The following is a 25343-nucleotide window of genomic DNA, read 5'->3' as shown; positions in this document are numbered from 1 at the left end:
TCTAAGCATTATTTTAGCCTGCTGCCCAGCCATAAATGGGAAAAAATGCAAAATAATACAATGTCCATGAAGCGATTCCATAGGTCTGAGGGATCCACAATGGTCTTCACTGTAAACATCACTTCTCATTTGGTGGATTTAGATACAGATGGTATAGGACAATGGATTAAATGTGAACTGACCTATCTGACATAAATCCTAACCTGTCTTATTTATTAATGTCTCTTCAATAATTTATCCTACAAAAATAGTAGCTCTAATTCCCAAAGACATATATATATTTATATCTATATATTTATATTTATATATGGATGTTTAGAGCAGCATTGTTTGAAGTGGCGAAAAAAGTTAGAGACAGTCTAAATGTTCATTAATAGAGAAATCTTTTTTAAAAAATTATAATTCCTTACTGTCTACCTGATCTGCCTTGCAAGTGAGATGATAAATTTCCACATGGCTTGAGATTGTTTCAGCTGGGATTTTGTTACTTGCAACTGAACGCCTCCCAACGATTCACTGGTTTTGCACTGGATCTGCTTTGCTAGAGGAAAAGCAAATGCAGCCTGACTCTTGTGTGTGGAACACTTGGCCACTTCCCTATTAGCTGCCCCCAAGAGAGAAGTCCTATGACCCTGTGTTTTGAGGGAAGACAGCGTGACCAGGAACCCAGCAACTTTCACCAGAACTTGGTAAGGGGACTGGGGAGTTAGTCAACATTAAAAACAAATAAAGATGCTTTTTTGTCTCTCTCTCCCCTCCCCCTCCCGGAAAGAGAGTCCCTGGGGGACGGATCAGTAAAGGCTCTGCCCAGTTTCCACCCCTCCCCCACGTCTCTAACCAGGCCAGAGGAAGCAATGGGAATAAACTGCAGGAGAGTTCAACACTTCCTGAAAGACCCAGCTCTGGCCAGCTTTAAGGTGCTGGGGCAGGGGAGAAAATCCACACACTCTGCAAGGTGGCAAGAGGAAATGCTCTCATGGAACCTGAACTCAGAAGCAGAAGCCAGCCCTGCAAGGGTCACGGGGAATGGCTGTGTCCAGGACCCCTCGACCACCACATGGAAGGAATCCAGCTCACCCTACAAGCCAATGAAGGGGCTGATGGTAGATGAAAACGTTATGCTCGTGAAAGAAGCCAGTCACAGGAGACCAGGTAGTGTATGACTCCATTATATGAAATGTCCAGAACAGGCCAGTCCACAGGGACAGAAAGCAGGTTCATAGCTGCCTAGGGTGGTGGTCACAGGTGATGGCTAAAGGGTACAGGGTTTCTTCGGGGGACATGAAAATGTTCTGAAATTGACTGTGGTGGCTGTGCAACTCTGAATATACTAAGAACTCTGGAATCATACTCTTTAAGTGAATTGGTCCTATGGTATGGGAATTATATCTCAATAAAGCTGTTCCAAAAAGGGAGGGAGCCAACTGCTTCGGCATGGGCCACCACTCAGGGAGCACAGTGGGGATGCCAAGCACCTGCTGTCTCTGGTATTTTTACCACTAACATTGCTTTTATGCCAGCCACCAACTCTAGGAGTTGGTGCTACTTTATCATCCTCATTTTAAAGATGAAGAAACTGAGGCCCAGGCAGATAAGTAATTTGCCCAAAGTCACATGGTCAGTGGTGAACTCCAACTCTCTCCAGCAGCCCTGCGGCCTGTAACCACTACGTGGGCCGCTACATCCTAATCTAAGTCAGTAGACAGCTGAACCAACATGCAAGTTAATGCTGTATTAGGTTAACACTTATCTTAATAGTTGTGGGCCTCGGAATTTATTGCAGGATAATTTTTCAACATTTGTGCTGCTCAGGCTGCCTTGAGTGAGTCCGCCTGCCTCCCAGAGTTCACCTTGGCTGATGTTGGAGCACACAGGTGGGGCAGAGGTGGCCCTTTAAGGTTCTTGGGGACACTGGCAGAAGCTGTCTGCTTTCAAGCAGTTGTTTGGAGTCACAAGCTGGCTAGGTACCAGGAAGCCCTCTCCCAGCAGCTCTGGAAACCAAAGGGTAGGAAAGGCCCAGGCTGGGAGTAAATCCCAAATGCCCCATGCAGAGTTGCATCTGGGATTGCAGCTTCCGTGGGATTTCCCACTGCTCTGACGTGAGCTCGCAGGGGTGGGAGCAGCCAGGCAACTCGGGTGGCCCCATTGCCTCTGTCTGCCAAGAACTCACAATGACGAAATGTCCACCCGCGATCTCTTCCAGGAATCCAGACTGGGAAGGTCTGTTTCTCTGCCATTCCCTTATTCGAAGTGAAATCGCTTAGCAGACAACTGATGGATCTGCATTGCCCCATCCTCACACACCTGGATATGGAACCTCCGCACGGTGGAGAAATCAGACCACACAACAAAAGGTTGACAGGATGCTCACAGGGTATGAAAACTAGACATAAAGTTTTTTACCCAGCTAGAATTTTCTACAGTCTCTTCTCCTGGAGGCCCAGTGGGGTGAACTCAAGGACGTCCTGGTCTTTTGGCCGCCCCCCAAACCCCTCACCAAGTCTTCCCTGATTTTCCACAGTCTCCCTTGCAGCTCTACCCTCCTCTGGGTCACAACAACTTTTCCCTGAAGCAGGTCCTCACAGCACACCTGCACCACTCTATAGTTCATGCAGCCGGGCCTCAGAGCCTTCCGCTCCCTACGCCTCCTCCTTGGCCTTCACTGAAGCCAGAAATCACATTTCTAGAGCAAGTGCCCCGAGTGGAGAGGGAGGCCCCTTTCAGCATGGGCAAAGGCTTGGCCGAATCTCACCAAGCTTCCCCTTCACTGGACGAGGAACCAGTAAAAGATGGACTAAAGGTTGGTCAAATCCCAGTTCCGCATCTTCCTATTTGTGTTACCTTGAGTGAGTGACTCAGCCTTTCTGATTCTCAGGCCCCTTATCTATAAAGGGGAGAAACACAGTCTCTTTTGAGAGCATAAAATGAGGTCTATGGGCACCTGCCTGGCACCAAAGAGGCACTGGAGGAAAAGATCAAAGGTGGTTATTGTAAGTATATGCAAAGATCTATGAGACCCTTTTATACTAAAATCTAAGTATTCTTGGACCCCCTAGCCTGATCATAGGGAGCTCTCAAGGATAAAAGATTGCCCCAGGAATATGCCAACAGCTTTTATTATACACACACACATCCTCCAGCACACACATGCACACACACACTGCACTCACAGCTACACACAGACATGTCCATACACACACAACACATCCCCCAATACACACATTCCACCTTCAAACTCACATACAGACACATCCATACACACATAACACATCCCCCAACACACACAGTCCACACTCAAACCCCCACACAGACATGTCCATACACATGCAACATTCCCCAACACACGAGTGCACACACACTCTACACTCACAGACATGTACACACACACACACACACACACCCCTTCTTTTCTCCCTTTGTTTTCTTAAAGATATTCTCACCATATCTAAAAACACACTAGTGTCTCCACAATTCGAAACACCGTCACAAGAAGCTTTCATGTTCATAATGTCCAATGCTCTGGCAACTAGCCCGATTTTACAGAGGGAATTTTACTACAAACAAGCAGAGTGTCTTGCTCATATATGTCACCTTGCACCTGGGCACAGGAGCTGGCAGCCCCTCTTGGTTTCCTTGGACACTTACTGATGCTGCTCCTCCCAGCCTGACGAGTGATGGATGAAGGTATTAGATTTCTATTATCCCTAAGTCTCTCATTTGTTTCCTGAGCCAAGTCTACATAAGGCCGGGTTCCCTTGTTTCCAAGGCCCGCCCATCATGTTTGCACTGACTGAGCCCCTCCCTGGTGGGCCCCTAGAAGCTGTTGTACTTATCAAGTATTCTTCAGCCCTCTATTCTTTTACCTACTCAGGAAATTGCCCTCTTATTAGCAAGAAGGCCTCATCAAACAAGTTTCTTGTCTGACTCCTCTATAACGAGAAACCCATAAACCTCCAGACAGGCAGCGTGGTGTGGGGACCTGGGAGTCCCAGACAGAGGTTTTCAGTCCTAGCTCCACCACTTGCTAGCAGGAGAAGTTTGCCATCCTAGTTGGGTTCTTCCTGAAGCCGACCCTAAGACAAGGCCTTGGATCCAGGCTGATAACTCCTATTCCCCACCACTTGAGGGTGGGTTCCAGGGATGACAATTGGCCCCCTACCTTCCCCAAGTCTTTCTCAGGTGCACCCACTTGGGCAGAGCAAGCTTCCCTGGGGCCATGGCCCAGGAGGGAGCGCTCACACAGACAGGTGAGGTGGGGAGCTGTCAGTGTGCTGGATGCCACAGCTGGGGCACTGCAGGTGAACTCAGGTGAGCCCAGGAGACATGGGGCGGGCATCAACAGTGCCCACCATACTTCCAGGAGTCATGGACCCTCTCTGAGCCTTTCCTTGTCTGTGAAATAGGCAGGAGAACTGTAGCACTTCCCAGCAGCACCCCTCAGAGAAGGTGTGGATGTGAGGAGCTCTGCAAACTAGGACACAGACAGTACCTGCAGAAGACACCGTCACCTGCCGCACCCACAGCCCTGCACAACTCGGGGCTGCTCTCGAGAGGAGAGTGCAGGAAAGAGCGGGAAAGGCCAGAGCCCACTGAGCCGCCTCTCGAGGCCCTCGCCAAGCCTCACAGCTGTTTGAACGGCCACCGTGAAGGAGAGTGACTACCGGATGCTTCATGGTGTCTCTGATTCCACAGCCAACCAACAAGGGAGGCATGGGCATGGTTAGCTGCGGAAACTGAGCCCCCAGGGTGAAGGACTCCTCACAGACACTCAGCTAGGAAATCCCCTGCTGGCCTGAATCTTTATACTCGCCCTTCCTCTAGAACATGCCACAGGCTCCATCCAAGACACCTCTGTCACAAACACCATGTGGCCCTCTCAAGGGCTCTAAATATATACCTGTCAGGCCCCAGGGGCTCTGGGCTGATAGGAAGCAGACTCACCTGCGGTGTGGGTGCAAATCACGGCAGGAACATGGAGCACTAACTCTGCACCAGGCACCTTAGCAGGGCTTTTGCCATCATCGGCGTTTAATCCTCCTAACGACCCTATGGGGAAGGTACTATTATCCTCATATTAATGGAAGAGGAAATCCAAGCACTGAGGGGGTAAGTGACTCGCCCAAGGCCACACAGCAATAAATGGCATAGCTGAAATTTGAACTCAGGCTGTCTGGTTTCAGAACCCCCACTCTGAACTACTTTGCTGCTTTCCTCTCTAAGGTTCAGACCATTCTCTTCACTTATGTGTCAGAAGGCAGCACCCCAAATATTGGGAATGGAGCTACCATTGCCCTCTCTCCTTGGACAAGGACTGACAAAGGCCAGGGAGGCAAAACAGCACAGGTGGCCACCTCTCCTACAGGACCAGGCTCCTGGGGAGACCGTGTAACAGCTCAGTCCTAAGTGGGGGATCTTTACCAGGCATCGGTGTGCCCACGGCGGCACCTGGCACTGTGGCCCAACACAATCAGGGCCAATGACTTTTTTTTCCTTTTGAGAATAAAGATTTTTCCATTTGGATGTTATAATGGGGGTTCCCAGTATAATCTTTCCAAAATGGAGAGAAAAAGCAAGGAAAAGCCAAAGACAGCAAGAGTTTCCCAGATTACAGAGCCAGGGAGAGGCCAAAATGAGCTGGCCCCAGCTGCTAGCCCACAGGGAGGGTGTCCAGAACATCAACATACATACTGATCTAGAAGAATGTCTTGGGGCGTGCACATCAGCACAGATAAATGGTCAACCCTGCGTGGGATCTGCTCAGCAGCTCTGAAGGCGGCCCTTGGCTGTGGACATAATCTTTCCATTTCTTACATTACATCAGCAGAACCACTAGCAAGTAGAATAGAAATCCCAACTCTCTTTTTTCATGCCTCCAGCCTCCTTCATCACCAGCTCCACCACCACCCCTACACCCTGAAGTGGAAGTTCTAATCACAGGTTCGACACGAGGCCAAGCAAATTAGCTCAGTAGTACAAGACCCAAAAGTCAGGTCAGGAGAACAGCAATTGTGTCAGCTCTGGACATGCACATGCGAAGGATTCTTTCGGGGGATGCTCCGCCTTCTCTGACGGAGAGCATATGCTATTCCAGTCACTGAGCTCTTGCTCTGTGCCTGGCAGTGTTTTGAGTGTTTTCTGTTTTCCGCTAATTAACCTGTGCCATCCTCATCACCAGCCTGAGAGATGTTTTTATTATCAACGTTTTACAGATGAGAAAACCGAGGTGCAAAGAGCTGCAGCCCCTCCCCCAAGGCCACACAGCCCCTCCCCCAAAGCCACACAGCCCCACCCCCAAGGCCCCACAGCCCCTGAGTGGCAAGGCTGGGATTACCATCAGGCAGTCGGCCTCCCACTGGCTGCCTCGACATAATCTTCACAACATCCTGTGATACAGATACTAATAGCTGCCCCAACAGAGAAGGAAATTGAGGCTCAGCATTAAACAACCTCCCCAAAGTCACCAACTAAGCAGCAGAACCAGGGGGCAAATGGATGTCAGATTCTGGAATCCGGTTTGCAACCGCCATGCACACATGCCTCACTACAGGGCCGGAGGGGACAATGCCAGTGGGCAGCCACCAGGCCTGGGAGAGGGCATGTTAGGGCACACCAGCTGGTCAGCAGGGCAGGCTCCGTAGGGCAAAGCTAACGGGCTCCCAATGCCCAGTGCCATCAAATCAAAAAGGGCGAGGCCAGGCAAGAGCCCGGCGCTGCTGACAGACTGGCAGAGGCAGAAATGATGGCGCCAGCAACAGCTGCTGTTTATTTTGGGGCCAGGGAAGAGAGGAAGGACTGGTTAGGACCCATCTCATTCCAACAATAAACTGAACAGGGCAGGGTGGGGAGGTTGCCCCGCTTCCAGCTAAAGCAACAGCCTGGCCACCTGTTGGGTTTCACTGAGTGGAATGGTCTAGGTGTCAAAAACATCTTGCCAGACACCCTAATCTAGCTTCCACCAATAAACACATCGCCACCCCCGCCCAGCCCCTCCCCAGCCCCATGTGCTGCACTTGTAAATGGCCCAGGAGGGCGGCCACATACACCAAGCCCACCCCCTGCAGTGTCAGGTTCCAGAAACAAATGGCTTTTCCTGTCTGGGAGAAGAAAGAGAAACTGCTCATACTGGCCACCCGTGGCTTTTGTTCCCTCACCCTGACACTTGTTAACACCTAATGACAAGTGTCCTGAATGTAAGGTCTACAGACAGCCACCCTGGGCTGTAGCAAGGCTGGCTGGCGGGATTCCCGGAAGGCCAGGAAGCAAGAGGTTTCGCGAAGGACTCTGGAGTCCCACTGCCTGGCTCTGAACCCCGCTCTGCCCCTTCCTAGCTTGTGACCATTGGTAAATGCATCTCATGCATCTCTCTCTGCCTCTGTTCTCTCCGAGTAAAGGCAGGACTGTAATAGTGCTTTTCTCATAGTCTGTTGCAAGGATTAAATGAGTGATGTGCTTAGTCGCGGGCACTTCATTCATGCTGCTGTTGTTATGGTTGTTATTGTTATGTAGCCTTAGGGTTTCCTTCTCACTGTGAACGATGGAAGACAGTTTCCCTGGATGTTACACACAGCGTTTAGGCTCCCAGGTTAGCCTATGCTGCAGGTGAACTAGAGATACCTGGTTGTCAGGAATACAACTCTACTCTGAGGATGAGAAAAGTTTCGGTGGGCTGACTTGAGAATCTTAACACCATTTCCGATATAATACTGATAGAAACATGTGTTTCGAGTTTCTAACAACCAACTTCAGCAACTGTAAGTTAGAAGCTTCGGTAAAAATAGGAGTGTGAGGTCGGGGGGGAAGGGGCTTTATTTAGTAGAATGAAGCCTTTGTCCAGGTATTTATCACACTGATCCAGGACACACCATGATCCAGACCCTCTGCTAGCATGAGGAGGGGGCATTAAAGATGAAAGGATGTGGTGGTCGCTGCTTTTGCAGGAATTCACCCCCCCCACCCGCCTCCTGCCTCCCAGCTGGAGCACTGCTTTCAACACAGCACCTTGCACACAGTAGGCACAAAACTAACGTTCAGCCAGTGAAGCTTCCTGGTGTGTACCCTGCCTTTGGGGCCCTGGAGTTCCTACCCATGACACTGCTGATGGAGACTGTGTTTCCCCAGGAGGTGTCTTTTAGGGGGTCAGGGTCAAACCCCAAGCAGTCCTTGAAGCCACCTCTCTGGCAGTGTTTTGGCCAGTTTCAGTCTCCAGTAGGTCATCATGAGGCCTCACTGCTGAGCAGAGCATGCTGTGCAGGGCGGGGAGGGATACAAGGCTACACGTGACCCTTTTCCCTATCTGACCCCATGACCTGCTGTTCTCCCCTCTCTCACTCCACTCAGGCCATCATACCAGCCACCTCGGGGCCTTGGCGCCTGTTGTTCCCTCTCCCTCAACCACTTTCCCCCAGATAGCCACAGGGCTCACTTCCTCACCTCCATCAAGTCTTACTCAAAAGCCACCTCTACAGTGGGGCTGTCCTTGGCCACCCTCTATAAAATAGCACAGCAAGGCCGGGTGCGGTGGCTCACGCCTGTAATCCCAGCACTTTGGGAGGCCGAGGCGGGTGGATCACGAGGTCAGGAGTTCGAGACCATCCTGGCCAACATGGTGAAATCCCGTCTCTACTAAAAATACAAAAAAATTAGCTGGGCGTGGTGGCAGGCGCCTGTAGTCCCAGCTACTCGGGAGGCTGAGGCAGGAGAATGGCGTGAACCTGGGAGGCAGAGCTTGCAGTGAGCCAAGATCGCACCACTGCACTACAGCCTGGGTGACAGAGCGAGACTCCGTCTCAAAAAAAAAAAAAAAAAAAAAATAGCACAGCAACTCCCACCATCACCAACATGCCTGTCTCCCTCACCTGGCTTTAGTTTTCCCTATGCCATTCATCCCCCATCTCACACACTATGTATTTGACCTATTTTGTTTATTTTATTGTATTCTTATTTTTAAATGATATGTAATAGTTATACATATTTTGGGGGTACATGTGATAATTTATACCTATATACAATGTGTAATAATCAAATCAGGGTCATGGGGATATCCACCACCTCAAATGCTTATCTTTTATTTGTACTGGGAACATTCCAATTCTTCTAGTTATTGTGAAATACGCAATAAATTATTGTTAACTACAATTTCCTTACTGTACTATCAAATACTAAAACGTATTATTTCTACCCAACTGTATTTTTGTATTCATGAATCAATCTCTCTTTATCCCTCCCACCTGGCCTCTGGTAGCCGCCATTCTACTCTTCACTACCTCTGTGAGATCTACTCTTTTTAGCTCTCACCTATGAGTGAGGACATCAATATTAGTCTTTCCGTACCTGGCTTATTTCACTTAACATAATGACCTCCAGTTCCATCCATGTTGCTGCAAATGACAGGGTGTCGTTTGTTTGTTTATTGTTTCCTTTCCCACACCAGAATGTAATCTCTAAACGGGCAGGGATTTTTATCTGCCCTGCTGTGTTCCCAGTGCTTGACACATAGTAAACATTCAAATATTGACTGAATGAAACAATGAATGAATGAATATGAGTAAGTATCAGCTTGCCAAAGGCTGAACAATCCAAGGTCATTCTTGGTAAGTGTTAAATGAGAGGTAAAACAGTTAACATTATAAAAATTCATAGACTGGAAATGTCATTTTAAGATGAGAGGTCAGGGAAGCTTCCAGGAGATGGCAGAAACTGAGCAAAATCAAGAAGGATGATAATGCTGCTGATAGCAATAGTGCCGTTTATGGAACAGTTATCATATGAGTAACAACCATATGGGCTAGGTAGTAGTATTATTATACCCATTTTACTTAGGAAACTGAGGCCCACGGAGGTGAAGAAACTTGGCCAAGTGAAACAAGCTAATGAGTGGCAGGGCTGTGATTCATAGCCAGCTTCAGAGCCAGAGCCCATGACAGCAGCTGCCAATGCTCTGCCCCTATCCTTTTGCCCTCAACTTCCAACTGCTGGCACCCAAGTCCCTCTCTTAGTGCTTACTCTGGTTTCCAGAGCCTGGTTTTGCCTAAGCAAGCATGGGGCTGAAAATACCAGGAACTTAAACTCCTCCATGCTCCCTACCACAATGCCATGCTATCCACCATCCCCAAGAGGAGGATGTGGAGACTCTGGCAGCTGAAACCTCTGAAGGGCCAGGCCTTCAAAAGTGGCCCTGGGCAAGAGTTCAAGGGGAATACAAATTGGAACCTGCAAATAGAGGCCAGACCTTGGCACAGATCTGTTCCTATAGCGAGCTTGTTATCATATCCTAACGTCCGCTCCAACCACATCATGTTTTCAGGGAGGGGCTTAGAGGGAGGGTCACATGGGCAGGTGACCTGGGGTTTAATTCAGCCCCTTGGAGTTTTATCCAGGACCTATCTGACGAGCTCCCTAGCTCCCTATCCCCTAGGGAAGCTGTCGGGCAAAGCCGTCTGTAGCTACAGTCTCTGTTCCTGAAGAGATCTGGGATGCAACCCTGGCTCCCGCCATTGCTGCCAGTGATGGGGCAAGACGCTGCACCTCCCTGAGCCTCAGTTTCCTCCCCTATAAAACACAGATGATGACCAGGGTTTGCTGTAGGGATTAAATGAGACAAGTGCCTGCATCTAAAATGGACTCCACCCATACATTCTCTAACCTGACATCCCCACTTCCCCTGCCTAGGAGCTGCCACGTTCAGAAATAACAAAAAACATGAGGCTGCTTGCTTCAAGTTGCCAATGAGTGATGACTAAAGTCAGTAATTAATCCCAGCTTGAGACCAAAGTGCAGACATTGTTCTATGACGGACCTTAACTCTGCAAGAGAAGCATCAGTTTGCCAGCCCACTGGGGCTGTGACCAGCAGAAATCCCTGGACTGCCACCTCTGGGAATCTCACACTCATCAAGAAGTGATTCTATCCCTTCTGGGTGCCAGGCACTATGCTGAGGGCTCAACTAATCTGTTCCAGCCCAGGAGGCAGAATTCAGGACAGAGTTTCACCCTCTCGGAGCTCCACTGCCAGCCCCATGCCAGGCCGGCCAGGCCTCCTCCTCTGTTGTTTCAGAGAGAAATTCTCCCACACAGGCAAGTCCCTTAAAATAGCCTTTTGGGTCTGGGCCATCAGGAAACGGGATAACACTGGGTCAGAATTGGGCCTACTATGGAAGAGTTTACAAAGCAGCCACTTCAAAGGACAGGGACAATCCCTATACGCTCTGAACACTTAGATGGGCAAAAGCAACCAGGGCAAGTTCCCCACGAGGGGCACCTTCTCACAGAAGCCCCTGTAGCCCTGGATGCCCTGAAAAGGGACCAAGTGTGTAAGACACGGTGATGGTGTAAAACCAGGCGCAGGCTGGGGAAGGGGAAGGAGGTCACATCTGCCTTGGTTTGTGCTTTCTTAACAATGCTAACTGCACTCTCCAAACCTCGGGTTCCATATGAGTCAAATGGGGTTAAAAATGCATACCTTCATGGCCACACTGGGGCCAGAGGTTATAAATCAAAGGCCAGGCAATGCCTGGCACAAAATGGGAATTCAATATGTGGTAGCTGTGTCAGAGACATGTGAATCAGAGCAACTCCATCTTGAATAGGGGCTGGGTAAAACAAGGCTGAAACCTACTGGGCTGCATTCCCAGATGTTTAGCCATTCTAAGTCACAGAATGAGATAGGATGTCAGCAGAAGATACAGGTCATAAAGACCTTGCTGATAAAATAGTATGCAGTAGGCTAGGTGCGGTGGCTCACACCTGTAATCGCAGAACTTTGGGAGGCTGAGCCGGGCAGATCACCTGAGGTCAGGAGTTCGAGATCAGCCTGGCCAACATGGTGAAACCCCGTCTCCACCAAAACAAAATACAAAAAGTTAGCTGGGCATGGCGGTGCGTGCCTGTAATACCAGCTACTCGGGAAGCTGAGGCACGAGAATCACTTGAACCCAGGAGGTGGACATTGCAGTGGGCCAAGATTGCGCCACTGCACTCCAGCCTGGACGACAGAGCGAGACTTCATCTCAAAAAAAAAGAAAAGAAAAAAAGGGAAAACAGCATGCAGTAAAGAAGACAGCTAAAACCCACCAAAACCAAGATGGCAACGAGAGTGACCTCTGGTCATCCTGACTACTACACTCCCACCAGCACCATGACAGTTTACAAATGCCATGGCAATGTCAGGAAGTTACCCTATATGGTCTCACAAGGGGAAGCATGAATAATCCACCCCTGGTTTAGCATATCATCAGGAAATAACCATAAAAATGGGCAACCAGTGGCCCTCGGGGCAGCTCTGTCTATGGAGCAGCCATTCTTTTATTCCTTTACTTTCTTAATAAACTTGCCTTCACTTTACTCTATGGACTCGCCCTGAATTCTTTCTTGCTGGAGATCCAAGTACCCTCTCTGGGGGTCTGGATTGGGACCCCTTTCCTGTAACAGCTCTATGATGATGGTGATACAATACAGGCCAAGGTCTCCTTTAGTGAGAGTACTCCTCAAAAAAGGAAAACAACGTGGGTTCTCCATCAGGGACCACACAGTGATGGGCAAAAGTGCAAACCAGCCCACACTCCATCAATCCCTACCCCACCTGGTACACCCTGCAAGTTCATTCTCAACATGGGGCATTACTTCCGCTCCTGACTCCCTGAAGTTGTGGTCAGATCTGATAAGAGTAATCAGTTTCCGACAGGAAGTTCATGCTCCAGGGATCCCAGAAACAGGCTAAATGGTCCCACACACCCCACTGCATAATTTATGCTGCATTGACACACACACACAGAGTCTACCCCGACCCAGCCATGGGCCTCCGCCCAGGCTTGAGGAGGGTGGTTTCCTCGCCAGCCAAAGGGAAATGACAGCACAGGGACAGAGAAAGCAGCCCAGTGGAGGGGCAGAAACCACAGCTGTTTCCCCTTTGCTAACTCAGCCACTTACATATCACTTCCTCCGCTCAGATAACAGCAGGGAGAGATGGGACTGGGAATAACTCCGTCTTTTCCTGTTCACAAAAAAAGATTGGTTTGGAAAGAAGGAAAACCAGAGGCCGTTTTCTAGAAGAGATCTTCACTAAGAGCCTAAGTACTCCTGAGTCAACTCTGTCTATGAGGCTTCTCAGGAGAGGTGGCTGGGCAGGTGAACCTTGTTTAAAAATTCCCTGGGGTCAGGAACAACTCGTTTTGTATAGCATCCCTGCCCTAGATAATTAACCCAGACTGGGGGATCAAGGGACCCCCTCACACAGCTGTCATCTCTGGGTTCAGTGCTTTCCAAAGCAGCTTTTATACCTGCCCTCCCCTCTGCAAGGCAAGCCTGAAAAGAAGCAGTTGCCCCATTTTCTAGATGGGCGAATGTAGTTCTAGAAGGGGGAGGTGACATGTGGAAGATCTCACGGCTTGAGGAGCCAAGCAACTAGGCCTAAGGTGGAACCGTGGAGCCCAGGCATCCTGGGCGTGCAATGTGTCATTAAGCAGTCTCTGTGGGGACAGGGCAGGCTTCGGAGCCAGCAGACCTGGGTCAGTGCAGGCCCCTCCACATGCAGCTCATCCTGCGTGGCATCTGGCAATTCATTTGAGCTCTCCGAGCCTTTGTGCTCTCACCTGTACGGTATGGATGCTGGCGGCAGCTACATGCTGCATGGGGCTGTTCTGAGAACATCCATATGAAACGCTTAGCGCATAGAAAACATTTAGAAAGGTCAGCTGTTATTTTTATTATTACATTTTCCCTAAGAATAAGGTTTACTAGACTATCTGGGAGTGTAGCAGAGGTCAAATAAATGAAGAGGTAGTTTGAAGCATTGCATTTATTTATTTGTTTTTAGAGACAGGGTCTTGCTGTCACCGAGGTTGGAATGTAGTGGCATAATCATAGCTCACTGCAGCCTCCAACTCCTGGGCTCAAGTGATCTTCCCACTTCAGCCTCCCGGGTAGCTAGGACTACAGGTGTTCATCACCATGCCTAGCTTTTTAGAATTTTTTTTTTTTTTTGAGACAGGGTCTCACTCTGTCACCCAGGCTGGAGTGCAGTGGTGTGATCACGGTTCACTGCAGACTCAACCTCCTGGGCTCCAGCCATCCTCCCATCTCAGCCTGCTGAGTAACTGGAACTACAGGCACATGCCTCCACACCTGGATTATTTTGCCTTATTTAAAATTTTTTTGTAGAGATAGGGTCTTGCTACATTGTCCAGGCTGGCCTGAGCTCCTGGCCTCAAGTGATCCTCCCTGCTTTGGCCTTTTGAAGCACTGGGATTACAGGCATGAGCCACCATGCCCAGCTGAAGCACTGCATTTAAAACTAAAACAAGTTCAGGCCAGGCGCAGTGGCTCACACCTGTAATCCCAGCACTTTGGGAGGCTGAGGTGGGTGGATCACCTGAGGTCAGGAGTTCGAGACCAGCCTGGCCAACATGGCAAAACCCCATCTCTACTAAGAATACAAAAATTAGCTGGGCGTGGTGGTGCATGTCTGTAATCCCAGCTACTTGGGAGGCTGAGGCACGAGAATCGCTTGAACCTGGGAGGCAGAGGTTGCAGTGAACCAAGTTCGCACCACAGCACTCCAGCCTGGGTGACAGAGCGAGACCCCGTCTCAAAAAAATAAAACAATAAAATAAAATAAAAATAAAACAAGTTCAGAAAGATCCTGAAGTAGAAGGCAACATTAGTGTGGATGGTTCAGAAGACACAGACATGCTGGGCTCCCCTCAGGCTGTGAGGTATTGGCCCCCAGACCCTATGAGGATAGGCGCATTCTCGTTCTTGCCACTGGGGGAGTGTGGATGGAAATTACTCCACCTGAAACACTGCTGCATCAGGCCCTCCCATACAGGGCCCTATGCTAGTTAAGACCCAAAGCAGCTGACACCTCACTTCCTGTTGCTCCCTCTTCTCCTCCTCCTCCTCCTCAACCCTTCCTCTCCAAGAGCCCAGGTGCAGTCAACTTTTTATGGGGAAGCCAGACCCCTAGGAGTGAGAGCTGTAAACAGGAGGGGTGGGACCCAGCTGGCCAACTAAAGAGTCCCCCAGGCAGAGCTAGAAAAAGGTTCCAGTCCTTACCTAGCTCTGTTCCAGGCACAGTCGCAAAAACAGCCCTGGAGCCCACCAGGAGGACCTCAAAGTGACTATTTAGCTCCCTCTCCCTGCCACGCCCTTGGGAGAAAAGGAAGATTCCAAGGCGTCTACAAAATAAACTGAATTCCCTCTGCTGCCATCGGAGGCTCTCAGAGCTGGCCCTGAGCTTTCCTGTCATCCTTCTCTCCCTCATCCACCCTCGGCTTTGCCCAGCTTTTCCTTGCACGTTCCACCTCCAGCACCTTTGCTTTTCCCTTTCTTGGAATGTCCTTCCCCAGTTTTCCTATCTAAATCCTACTCTTTCCCAGCCAAATCCTAATTACACCTCAAGGTCCATCATGAAGCTGCCTTCTCCAGTCGGTCTTCCCTGGAAACTCCAGTTCAGAGAGTGCTCTCCCTCCTCTGAACAGCTTCAGGACTTAGTGATTGTGATAGCAAATACTTATGCTGAGCTCCATAAGGCGCCAGGTACTGGTCTAAGCTCTTTACAATTACAAACTCATTTCATCGTCATCATAACCCTAAAAGCTAGGTCCAACTTTCCTCATATATTCTTTTTTTTTTCACTGATGAGGAAACTGAGGCTCAAAGACATAAGTAACTTGCACTGTATCCCACGGCAGTGAGTGGTGGGGCCAGGATATCCCAGTGCTCAGCCAAGGGATATGGCACACAGGTGCTCTGGGACAACACAGCCTCCCAGGTGCACCCCTCATCCCCAGGTAGTGCTGCCTGGACTCGCTGGTTATTTTCTCTCTCACCAAGCCAGCTCTGACGGGAAAGAAGTGGCACTCATAGATGTGGGTGTCAGAGACCAGGGTGAGAATCCCAGCCCTGCCACAGAATTCCTCTGAGTAGAATGACACGAACCCTCCGAGCTTCAATTTCCCCATCTATAAAATGGGGACAAAAACACCTACCTAACCACATGGGGTTGTTATGAGGTTCAAGTAAAATCACCTCTAAAGGCATCTTCTGCATTGCCTGGCACATAGTAGGTGCTTGTATGTTAGTTCTCCCCCTTCTTACGGGGTCTTGACAGCCTTGCCGGACTCTGACCAGCACCATGCACACAGCAAGGGCTCAGTCTCTGTGGCTGATGTGGTGACTTGCCCGGGGGTTACCCAGAGGCACAAGAGGGATCCTCCTGTGACCCCCATCCCCTTCACAGCTAGGCTCCTGACCTTCCATTCACCTGCCTGCCTGTGACTGGCTGCACTACAGGCAGCAGAAGCCCAGGCCAGGCAGGAAGTAGCACGCTGCTCTGGGAATCCGCCTCTGGAAGCGCTGATCACTCTATTGGGCGCTTCCATTATTTTTGGCAATTGTTATGGCAGAGAACACCTCTGGCCCTCACTCAGAACCTATTTCCAAAGCCAGAATCTCCACCTCATTTCCCACACACACCCCTTGTCCTTCCTGTCCCCTGGGTCCCTATCCTCATCCACTATCCCTTTCCTGGATTCTCAGAACTCGAGAGGAGTAAGTGGGACTACCATGTGTATAACTCTATTATTTGTTTCATTTTGTTTAATTAAGAGGTAAAAGAGAACACAGTTGCCCGTTAAACTTTTTCTGGCCAAGAAATAGTCTGGTCAGTGACTCAGGCTAAGGCAGTTAGAAGGCAATTTACAGGGAACTGCTGTGCAAACCCAAAGTCAGAAGTCCTAACAACACTTCCCTAATTCATAGCCTCCACGGTCAGTTAACTCATGCTGGCCCCGGAATATCTCTTTGGAAAACGCAGCAGCTGGGGCTTGTATTTCTGGGCTGGAATCGGTCTCCTCTGACATCAGATAGGTTTATTTTTCCCTTCTCTTCCCTTCCCCTCTGCCTGCCACCACACATGGTAATTTCTACCCTGGTTTGCCCCCCAAAAGCCCTCACTCAGCTCGACACAGGGTTGTGATAAATGGCTGGCTGTGCTCCCTGTTCCAACGGCCTTGAAGGATGTGGTTGGTTGTTCCATGAGCAGGGAGCCTTGTCAGACCCGTGAATCACCCCTCAATCACTTCCCTCCCTAGAGAAGAAACCGTTCCCATGTTTGTGCATGTGTAAGAGAGACACAGGGACAGAGAGAGCAGGGAAGAGTGCTAACCCATGTGTGGTGCTGACCTTGGGGCTAGGATCCTATTTGACCTTGCCCTTACCCAGAGCAACCTCTTTCCTTCTCTCCTAACCTCTGTTTCTTCCCAGCTTACCAGAAAGCCACCACCAGATCCCAATGCTCAGCTCCAGGAAACCCTCCAGGTCTGAACAGCTGCTCTGTGTTTATCTGTTCCTCTTGGAGGCTGGGTGCTTCCCATGGGGCGTGTAACCCACTTCCCCATCAGGCTGTGAAAAGCTTGGCCGTCCTTCTTGCCTCAGTCTTTCCTTTTCTCTCAGATTCACCGATTGGGTCCTAAATCACCTGCAGTGCCTTGGTGATCAGGAACAGCAGATGGCAACTAGTATATAGTGCATGCTCATGGTGGGGTCAGGCACTGGGTACACACTTTACCCCAAATTATCTCAGGCCAACTTCCCAAAAGCCCTGTGAAGTTGTAGGTGAGGAAACTGAGGCTCGGAGTCACAGCCCAAGGTTGCGCAGCTAGGAAGTGCCACAGGTAGGATTCAAGCCTGATCTGCCCAACACCATACTCATTCCATAATGGAACTGGCCCTGAAAAAGACCCTTGCAGGCTGTGGCTGCACATTCTCATTCCTGTGGGGCTGGAGTCACAATCTAAGGGCTGAGAAAAAAAAAAAGAAGAAGAAGAAGAAGGGCAGAGAAATGAATGAGTTTGGGGCCAATTCCTAAGCATGTAGCTCCCAGGACCAAGAATAAAATCTGGGATGATCTAAACAGAGGAAGAATGTATTATTTCCACAGGGTCACCCCTTAATTTATTACCCTAAGCATTACTGGGGACCAGATACCAGCCTGAAGTTGCTCTACTCCTCCTGCCTCACAGTGACCCACCTGCGTTGCCCACCACGAACTCACCTGCAGGGCACATGTTAGATGTCTCCACAGTGAGGCAGTCCTAAAGACAACCCTGCACTGCTCTGTCACCATGCAACAGGGCTGAGCCTGGCGTTCCTGCCCGGATTCTAATTGAAGAGAAGGGCCTCACCTTATATCCACATCCTCCTTTGGGGCTAACCTGACCTGCATTGCCCCAGATCTGCCCTGTGCTAGCTGCGAGACCCTAAGCAAGTTGGTGAATTGCTCCAAGTTGCAGTTAATTCATCTGTAAAACAGAATCCAAAAACCTACCCCATATTAGGGTACATTCAATGACCTGCAGGAATCACACGAAAACACGAGTGTTAAGTATGTTTCACCATCGATGGTAACTGCTAAACTGGCTATTATTTGCATTCCCTAAAGAGTCCTGCAGAGGATCAGGACATTCATGATTGGTATTTGCCTGAAATAAACAATCAGGAAATAAAACAACTGTAAAAGTACAATACCTCCCAAATCCAAATAGATATAATTTCTTGTTTGTTTTAGATAAACGAGCTTTTCTCCACCACCATATGAATTGATATACACCTATACCTGCCTGTGAGCACAAAGAATCTGGTGGACCTGAATTCAAATCTTTACTGAAAAACTTTCAAATGAAGGAATCTGCATTCTGCATCCAGCATCATCAGGACCATTTTCAAGACAAGCGGTCGGATGCCAAAGCCAGTTTACCTAGGGTCTCCCCAGGCACAGCTCAGAAAGCCAGGAAAGGAGCCTAGCTTCATGCCAGGGAGCCTGACCTTAGTAGCAGCTGCCTGCCCTTCTCAACCCCACCCCAAGCAGGGGCCTGGCAGAGAGGAAGGAAGCCAGGGCTGAGTGCCATCCACATGATGGAAGCTACTTGCGTGCCTTCATGAATGGACCGAAAGCACAGGACCCTTCGTGTTCAGGCAGCTCCCCCTCCCCATGGGGATGAGCAAACTCTTTGCAGAATGTCCTGAGAGAACCTTTGCAGTGTGTTCCCAGCACTCTGGAGCCAGCAGAGCTCCTCCTGCGTGGGCCCCAGGCCTCTCATCGGCTAGCTCTGGCTAACACGCACATCCCGTAAAACCTCTCTGCTCTGCAATTTACCAAACCACAGACTCAGAATTCACCAACAGCAGAGGAGAGGCTGGAAGGAGGCTTGCTCCTCCAGCGTACAGGGTTTCCAGAACATAGGCGATGGGTGCAGCATGTCCTGCCGGCTGACCACACCAGAGGGCCTTACCCACAACACTTGAGCTTCTGGTGTGAGGTATCCACCGTGCAAGGGCCAGGAGAGGAAGAGGCTGCAGCCTCCCCCAACCCACTCCTCCTGCCCCTGTCTGTGCCACCAGGCCCTTTCTATTACTTTATTTCCCCCTTTCTATTATTGGATATGCTTATGTTATGTATTAATATATATACAATGCCCCAAATGGGTAGAAACTTTTTGACCACCAGTTATTTGTCCTCTTAGCCAAACCCAACCAGACTTAGGGTACATGCAATGAAAAAAACCCACATGGCGGGCAAAAGGCCAGTTAGACCGAGGTGCTGTGAGTAGCTGTGTTGCAAGTTACTTTACCCAATCTGGCTCTCCATTTCCTCATCTGCAAAATGAAGGAGTTGAGCCAGATGAGTCTTCGGGTCTCTGCCCGTTCCACAATTCCACAACATATAACACTTTCTCCTCTCAGTGTTTTCCAGAACCCTAGTTCAGAACTCTGTATGGCCCCATCTGTTCAGAGACATCACTCCCTGCCCCAAATATAATGTCATCGATTCTTACTCGGGAAGCGGAGATGTCCCGGGAAACACTTTGCCTGTAAAAAGGAAGGAAATGATCATTTCGAGGGAACTGCACAGGACTTCTTTTGTGTTTTCCACATAGAACAAGTTATTATCAATCTTAAAACCCAAAATCTTTCTTCCTTTTTGCCAGACCATTAATAGCTGCTTTTCAAAAATACTTTCTTAGTCAGAATCTCACCAATAATAAGCTACCATTTAATAAGAGCTTACTGCATGCCAGGAACTGGGCTAAGTGCTTTACATAGATGATCTCATTTAATTCTCCCGACAAGTACATACTATTATTATCCTTACTTGAAATTGAGTAAACTGAGGCTGGGGGAGGTTTAAATAACTTGCCAAGGTGGCACAGCTAGTTAGTGGCTGCGTGCCAGGCTTTGAGCAAGACCGTTTAACTTCGGAGCCCCAGCACACAATCTTGCCTTTCAATCCTGTCTGCAGCGGGCCCCGGTTCTAGTTTGTTACCAGTGTGTCCTGCATCTGCAACCTTGGGCACCATCGGTGGGAGCTGAAATGTGATGTTTCATTTAAAATCCAGAGTTGGAAAGGGTCTCAGGGCAGAGAGTGCCATCTGTTGAATGCAGTGCCAAGCTCAACCGAGGACTACAAATGAGAACACTTAAAACTTAGCCTGCAACATTTGAGAAAAATAAACCCTGGGATATACAAAGGGACATCTGTCCACAGAGCAGGTTGACCACTTGGTGACCCAAGCCCTCCAAAAAGAGCTTTCTTGTAACAGCATTAGAAGATGCTTGCTGGACCAGATGACACAAAACAACTCTCTAAGGGTGTCGGGGACTGGACCCGACAGGCACCCACCTCCCTGCCTAGTCAGGAACCTGCCTCCACATTTACCTCCTCCCCAGCCGCATTTGCTTAGCTGTAAAGAAACTCAAAGCTCAGAGCTACACTGGTGACAAAGGCAAAAAGAGTAGCCCGAGGCTGACATTGCCACAAACCCCAGTCCCTTTGCAACAGTGGAAGAAAAGGCACTTCAGAGATCAATGTGCAATCCAGGGCAGCAACCAGCGTCTGTTTTAACTGTTAAGATTAATGCTTTGAGCGCTGGAACTGCTCCTCTAAATACACAATTTGCAAATAACATGCAGTCCTCTGTGCTTGGGTCTCTTCTATCTCAAGTACAGGAGCACAGACGCTCAGAGGGGTCAAGGACACCGTGTTTACTTCCTAAGGTGTGAGGGATGGGAAGACAGGACCGGCTGAGATGAAAGGGGAACTGTCACATAGGCTCCGGAGCCGGCGCAGTCAACCTTAACCCCTTCTCATTAAAGTTTGGGGGAGGAAGGGGGAGGGGCGGTTCCTCGGAGACCGCAGCAAACATTCGCCTCCTCGTGTCTGGAGATGGAGCATCACTTAAGAGGAAATGAACCCGGTTAAGGGTCACGTCCAGAGGAGGGATAAAAGGAAAAGCCACAATTCTCCTCACACCGACGGACACAATGGCTTTAAGAGAGAAATCAAAGCTCAGCGCGGAGGGTGGAGGTTGGGCAAGGGGGCAGCGGCTTCCTTCTGCCCCCAGCCCCAGGCCTAGGAAGGCAGAGACAGAGCTGGCGTGGGAGGCAGGGCGCGAGGCTTCCCTCCCCAGAGCGAGCTCTGAAAGCATCTCGGGCTGTGTGAGCGTGAGCGCCCAGGGCCCCTGGGGAGGGCCGACGAGATGCGCTTTCCCGACGGGGCTGCTCTGCTAGGGGTTGACGAAAGCTCCCCCCACCATCCATCAAAGGCGGACAGATGACTTCACCGTTGTAACAGACAAGGGCAGCCACTTGCCAATTCCAATGCCAAAAAAAGAAACCGGGGAGGGGGAAGGAGGGACAGAAGAGGCTTCCCTGGAGATCACAGCCCTGCGAAGAAACTCCACCGCTGCTGGCTGCCCAGTGAGCGCTTAGCTTCGGGACCTCACAGCTGGGAGGGGCGAGGGGCCATCCGGGGCCCTCCTGGGACCTCGGGCCAACCCCGCAGGGTCGGCGGGGGCTGTACTCACGTAGTGCTTGGAGGGGTTCCTCCGCTTCTCCACGTCCACCACGGTGGCATCCTGCACGCAGTAGGCGAGCATCTTCCCCCACAAAGCGAGTGGCGCCCCCTGCGGCGTCACCTTCTCATCCCGGCCGGGCTCCGGCTCCTTCTCCAGCTGCCCGGGTCCCGGGGCCGCCCGCCACCCCGGCCCGGCGCGCCGAACGCTGCCCGGACTCCCGGCGCCCACAGGTCCGGGCCCAGGGACGGGGGAGGGTCCTGGAGGGAGCGCGGGGTCCGTGCACCCCGGGGGGCTCCCCGCCGGCCTGCCGCGCGCCCCTTCACTCCCGCCCGGCCGCCGCGCTGCGCTCGCCCGCTCGTTCTCTCAGCCGCCCGGTGGGTCCGGCGGGAACTGGCGGAGCAGAGGAGGGGCGGGGGTGTGTCCCGCCGGCGAGGGGACGGGGCGGGGGCCCCGGAGCCTGCTGTCAGCGTCCTGGGGAGGGGCCGGCGGCTCCCTTTCGCCGCTCTCCGGCTTGGGCTCCAGGGGGATCGGCGCTGGCGGAGGCTGTGGGCGCAGGAGGCGGAGGCAGGGCCTGGCAGGCAGGGAAGGGAAGGGAGGGAGGGGAGCGAGGGGAAGCGCGCGGGGAGGGGCTCCGGGCCGGGGGAGGGGCTCGGGGCGACGGGGAGGGGGCTGCAGCCCGGCCCCAGTGGCAGGGGCGGGCCGACGAGCCCCCACCCGAGCCCAGCGCGCAGCCAGCGGCCTGGCGCGGCACCGGGCTGGTTCGCCGGGCACAAAAACTCAGGGTGGCTTCGGGGGGAGAGGGAGCGGGGAAAGTGAGCCCAGCGCGACCCCATCCTGGCTTTCCGCCTCGGAGTGGATTTGTGCCTTTTTGTCCCCACTTTTATGTCCCCCTACCACTTCCACCCCCAGATCTCCTTAATGAGAAGTAGTTTATTACCCGGCTGTTACTGCCCAGGCCCCCGAGGAGGAGATGGGAATGGGGAAAAAGTCAGCTTTAAATCCTTTAAGCTAGAGCCTCTTTGGACGAACCACCTGACCCTCTGCAGGTCATAAAGGGTGAATTCTCCCCGGAAATGTGATCGATTCGTTGCCTGAGTCGTCTATCGATCTGGGCTTGTGTAACTACCCTGTGCCATCATTTACCAATGACAAAGTTACAGACTCTGCATAACATCACTGCCTTAAGCCCAGGGCTCCCCTGGGCACCCTCCCCAGGCTGGCGACAGGGAAAGGAGCATACAATGGTGGGAAAACCCACCCGGTTGGAGGCCAGCTCACCATGAGCCCCAGGCTCTGGTATTCTCACCCCTCCCTCTAGTCTGGAAAACCCACTTTCCAAGCCACTTGTCCATGGTCCCTGGACTTGGAGCACAGTTACTACTTAATTCATTGTAGCTTCCCCACTTCTAGTTCAACATTTTTTTCCCATTCTGCTTTCAAACATTTAAAGGGTAGTGTTTTCACAACTACTCCAGTTGTTTCACAATCACAATCAAGCTTTGTGACTGTGGACCAATGTGAAACATCTGAAATAAGGACAAATAATTTTATGACCTAATTGCATTAATACTTTCTTCTGTGCGTTCTCTAGACTGTCAGAACCCAGGCACAGATCTAAGGCTTTATTTATTCACATATTTGCTCCGTACAGAATAACCCACTATTCCTCCAACCTTCCTGGGGAAGGGCACCAGGATACCAAACGATGGCACAGGGCAAAGAAAAAAAGATTGATGGGCCTAGGGGGCTCAGACTGTGAGAGATCTTGGCACCAGGCCAGAGCTTCTTGGTCAGAGAAGATGACAGAAAACCTTTGTGAATGTTGGAGCAGGAGTCCTGGGGGAAGATGCACCTGGTAATGTTGCTCAGTTGATGGGAAAATGGGAGGACAGGGCACTACCTCCATGAGCAAGGATTATTCCCTGAAAGGATGAGAGGTAGACCTGGAACGGGCCCTCCACATTGAGCCCCCGAACGTGGGAGGGTGCTGGCCAGCTCCAGGTCCTCTCTGATGATGGATCAAGACAGCCTGTGAGTTTGTGAGGAAGAGATTCATCATGGCTCTCGGATAACTCATCTTCTGTGGATGGCAAAGTCTTCTTGAAGTGCTAATAAAGCCTGAGAAGCCACCAGTGAGGGGAGCTGGTGTTTAGCTGTTGTGGGGGGAAGAAGAGGAAGGGGTTTAGTTTGACTTGGGTCCCCGTGTGAATCAAAGCAGTCAGCTCACCTAAAACAGCACTAGTGGTTTCCTTATTACCCTTCTTTCGGACCCAGATCCACAATGAACACACCAAGCACAATAAATTTGTAGGCGAGAGGGCCCAGGTCTTCCCCACTTCCTAGTGGCCTATAAGGTGGTAGCCTTTCTCCTGCCTAAGAAACTCCCTGAAACTTAACATTTTATAAATTCAGGCCTTTAAGCCTGACTTGAGCATACCCCCAACTTCCCCCTTTGCTCCATAATTATCTTTATTGGAGGGAGCAACTGAGTGCTCCCCACTCAACCCCATGGTGCCAAGATCTGGGCAGAAGTTATTTCTACCTGTGGGAGAAAAATGTCTTTTCTGTACTGGGGCCATATGTCCAAGGAGATTTAAGTATGAAATGGTGCAGGCTATCTCTTCTCTGGATACATTTCAACCTCATGCAGATTTATTTCCCACAGTGCCTTGGGAATTCCTTTCTGTTCAATACACATTTATTGAATGCCTCACATGTGCCTGGCAATCCCCCAAAAATGACAGAGACTGGGGGAAGTTTCCTTGGAAACAGGGACTGTGCAGATCATTCATTAAATACCCCAACTATGCGTGGCACACAGTAGGTATATAGGATGGCCTGTGTTGAAAACATCCGCTCAAAGAGCTAGTGCTAGAAAGGATTAGAGAAACCCCAATTTTGCCACCTCCACCCGTGAACTGGAGATGACTCCAACCCAAGGACAGTGTGTGAGTTAAAAATGGAAAAATATAATTGCAAATTTTTTGTTTAAGTTTAGGATAAGTAAGGGAAAGAGAAGCCAACATAAAGATGCAAACTGATACCTGAAAATCTGATTTTCGAAAACAGGTAATTGTAGAATGCTTAGAATCAAAGAACTTTCCAGCTAGAAGGGACAAGAGAGGTTATTTATTTCTCTTATTTTACAGAGGAACAAACCAAGGCCAAGAAAAACTAAGCAAGTTGCTTGATGCCACATAGCCAGTTAGTCCCAAAACAGCTGTCTTTCCCCTCCACGTTTATGTGCCTATACTAGGGCAAGAAGAGCTTGTTTAAAGAGCACACTTAGCACACCTGCAGGTCTAGAATGTTGCATTCACTCAAACCCTGGAGTCCCTGGTTCCAGTTCTCCATTCACACAAGCATACGAACTCGTGATGCCTGGACTTCTCAATAAAGCGGACTGTACACTCCTTTAGATAGAGGCCGTGTGTGTCTCCATGATCCTCTGTGTGCGTGCGAATTCCATCAGCTCCCCTAAAGCAGAACCCGCCCT

General features: G+C 50.4%; 1 protein-coding gene across 2 annotated transcripts in view; it reads right to left on the bottom strand.

The window, feature by feature from the left end:
* The window catches only part of SH3PXD2A (SH3 and PX domains 2A), a 286817-nt gene extending 264543 nt beyond the window's left edge, over nt 1–22274 (bottom strand). The window contains exon 1 of one of the 2 annotated variants that reach the window (XM_032178540.2): nt 21857–22274. In XM_032178540.2, coding sequence (XP_032034431.1) covers nt 21857–21928 — 72 coding nt within the window. In that variant the 5' untranslated portion in view covers nt 21929–22274. The remainder of the gene's footprint in view (nt 1–21856) is intronic. The other variant, XM_032178549.2, reaches the window with a different exon arrangement.
* Nucleotides 22275–25343: the final 3069 nt, after the last annotated feature.

This window comes from Hylobates moloch, unplaced genomic scaffold (assembly GCF_009828535.3).
Source record: "Hylobates moloch isolate HMO894 unplaced genomic scaffold, HMol_V3 SCAFFOLD_3, whole genome shotgun sequence".
Lineage (NCBI taxonomy): Eukaryota > Metazoa > Chordata > Mammalia > Primates > Hylobatidae > Hylobates > Hylobates moloch.
This window is presented reverse-complemented; position numbering and strand designations above follow the sequence as displayed.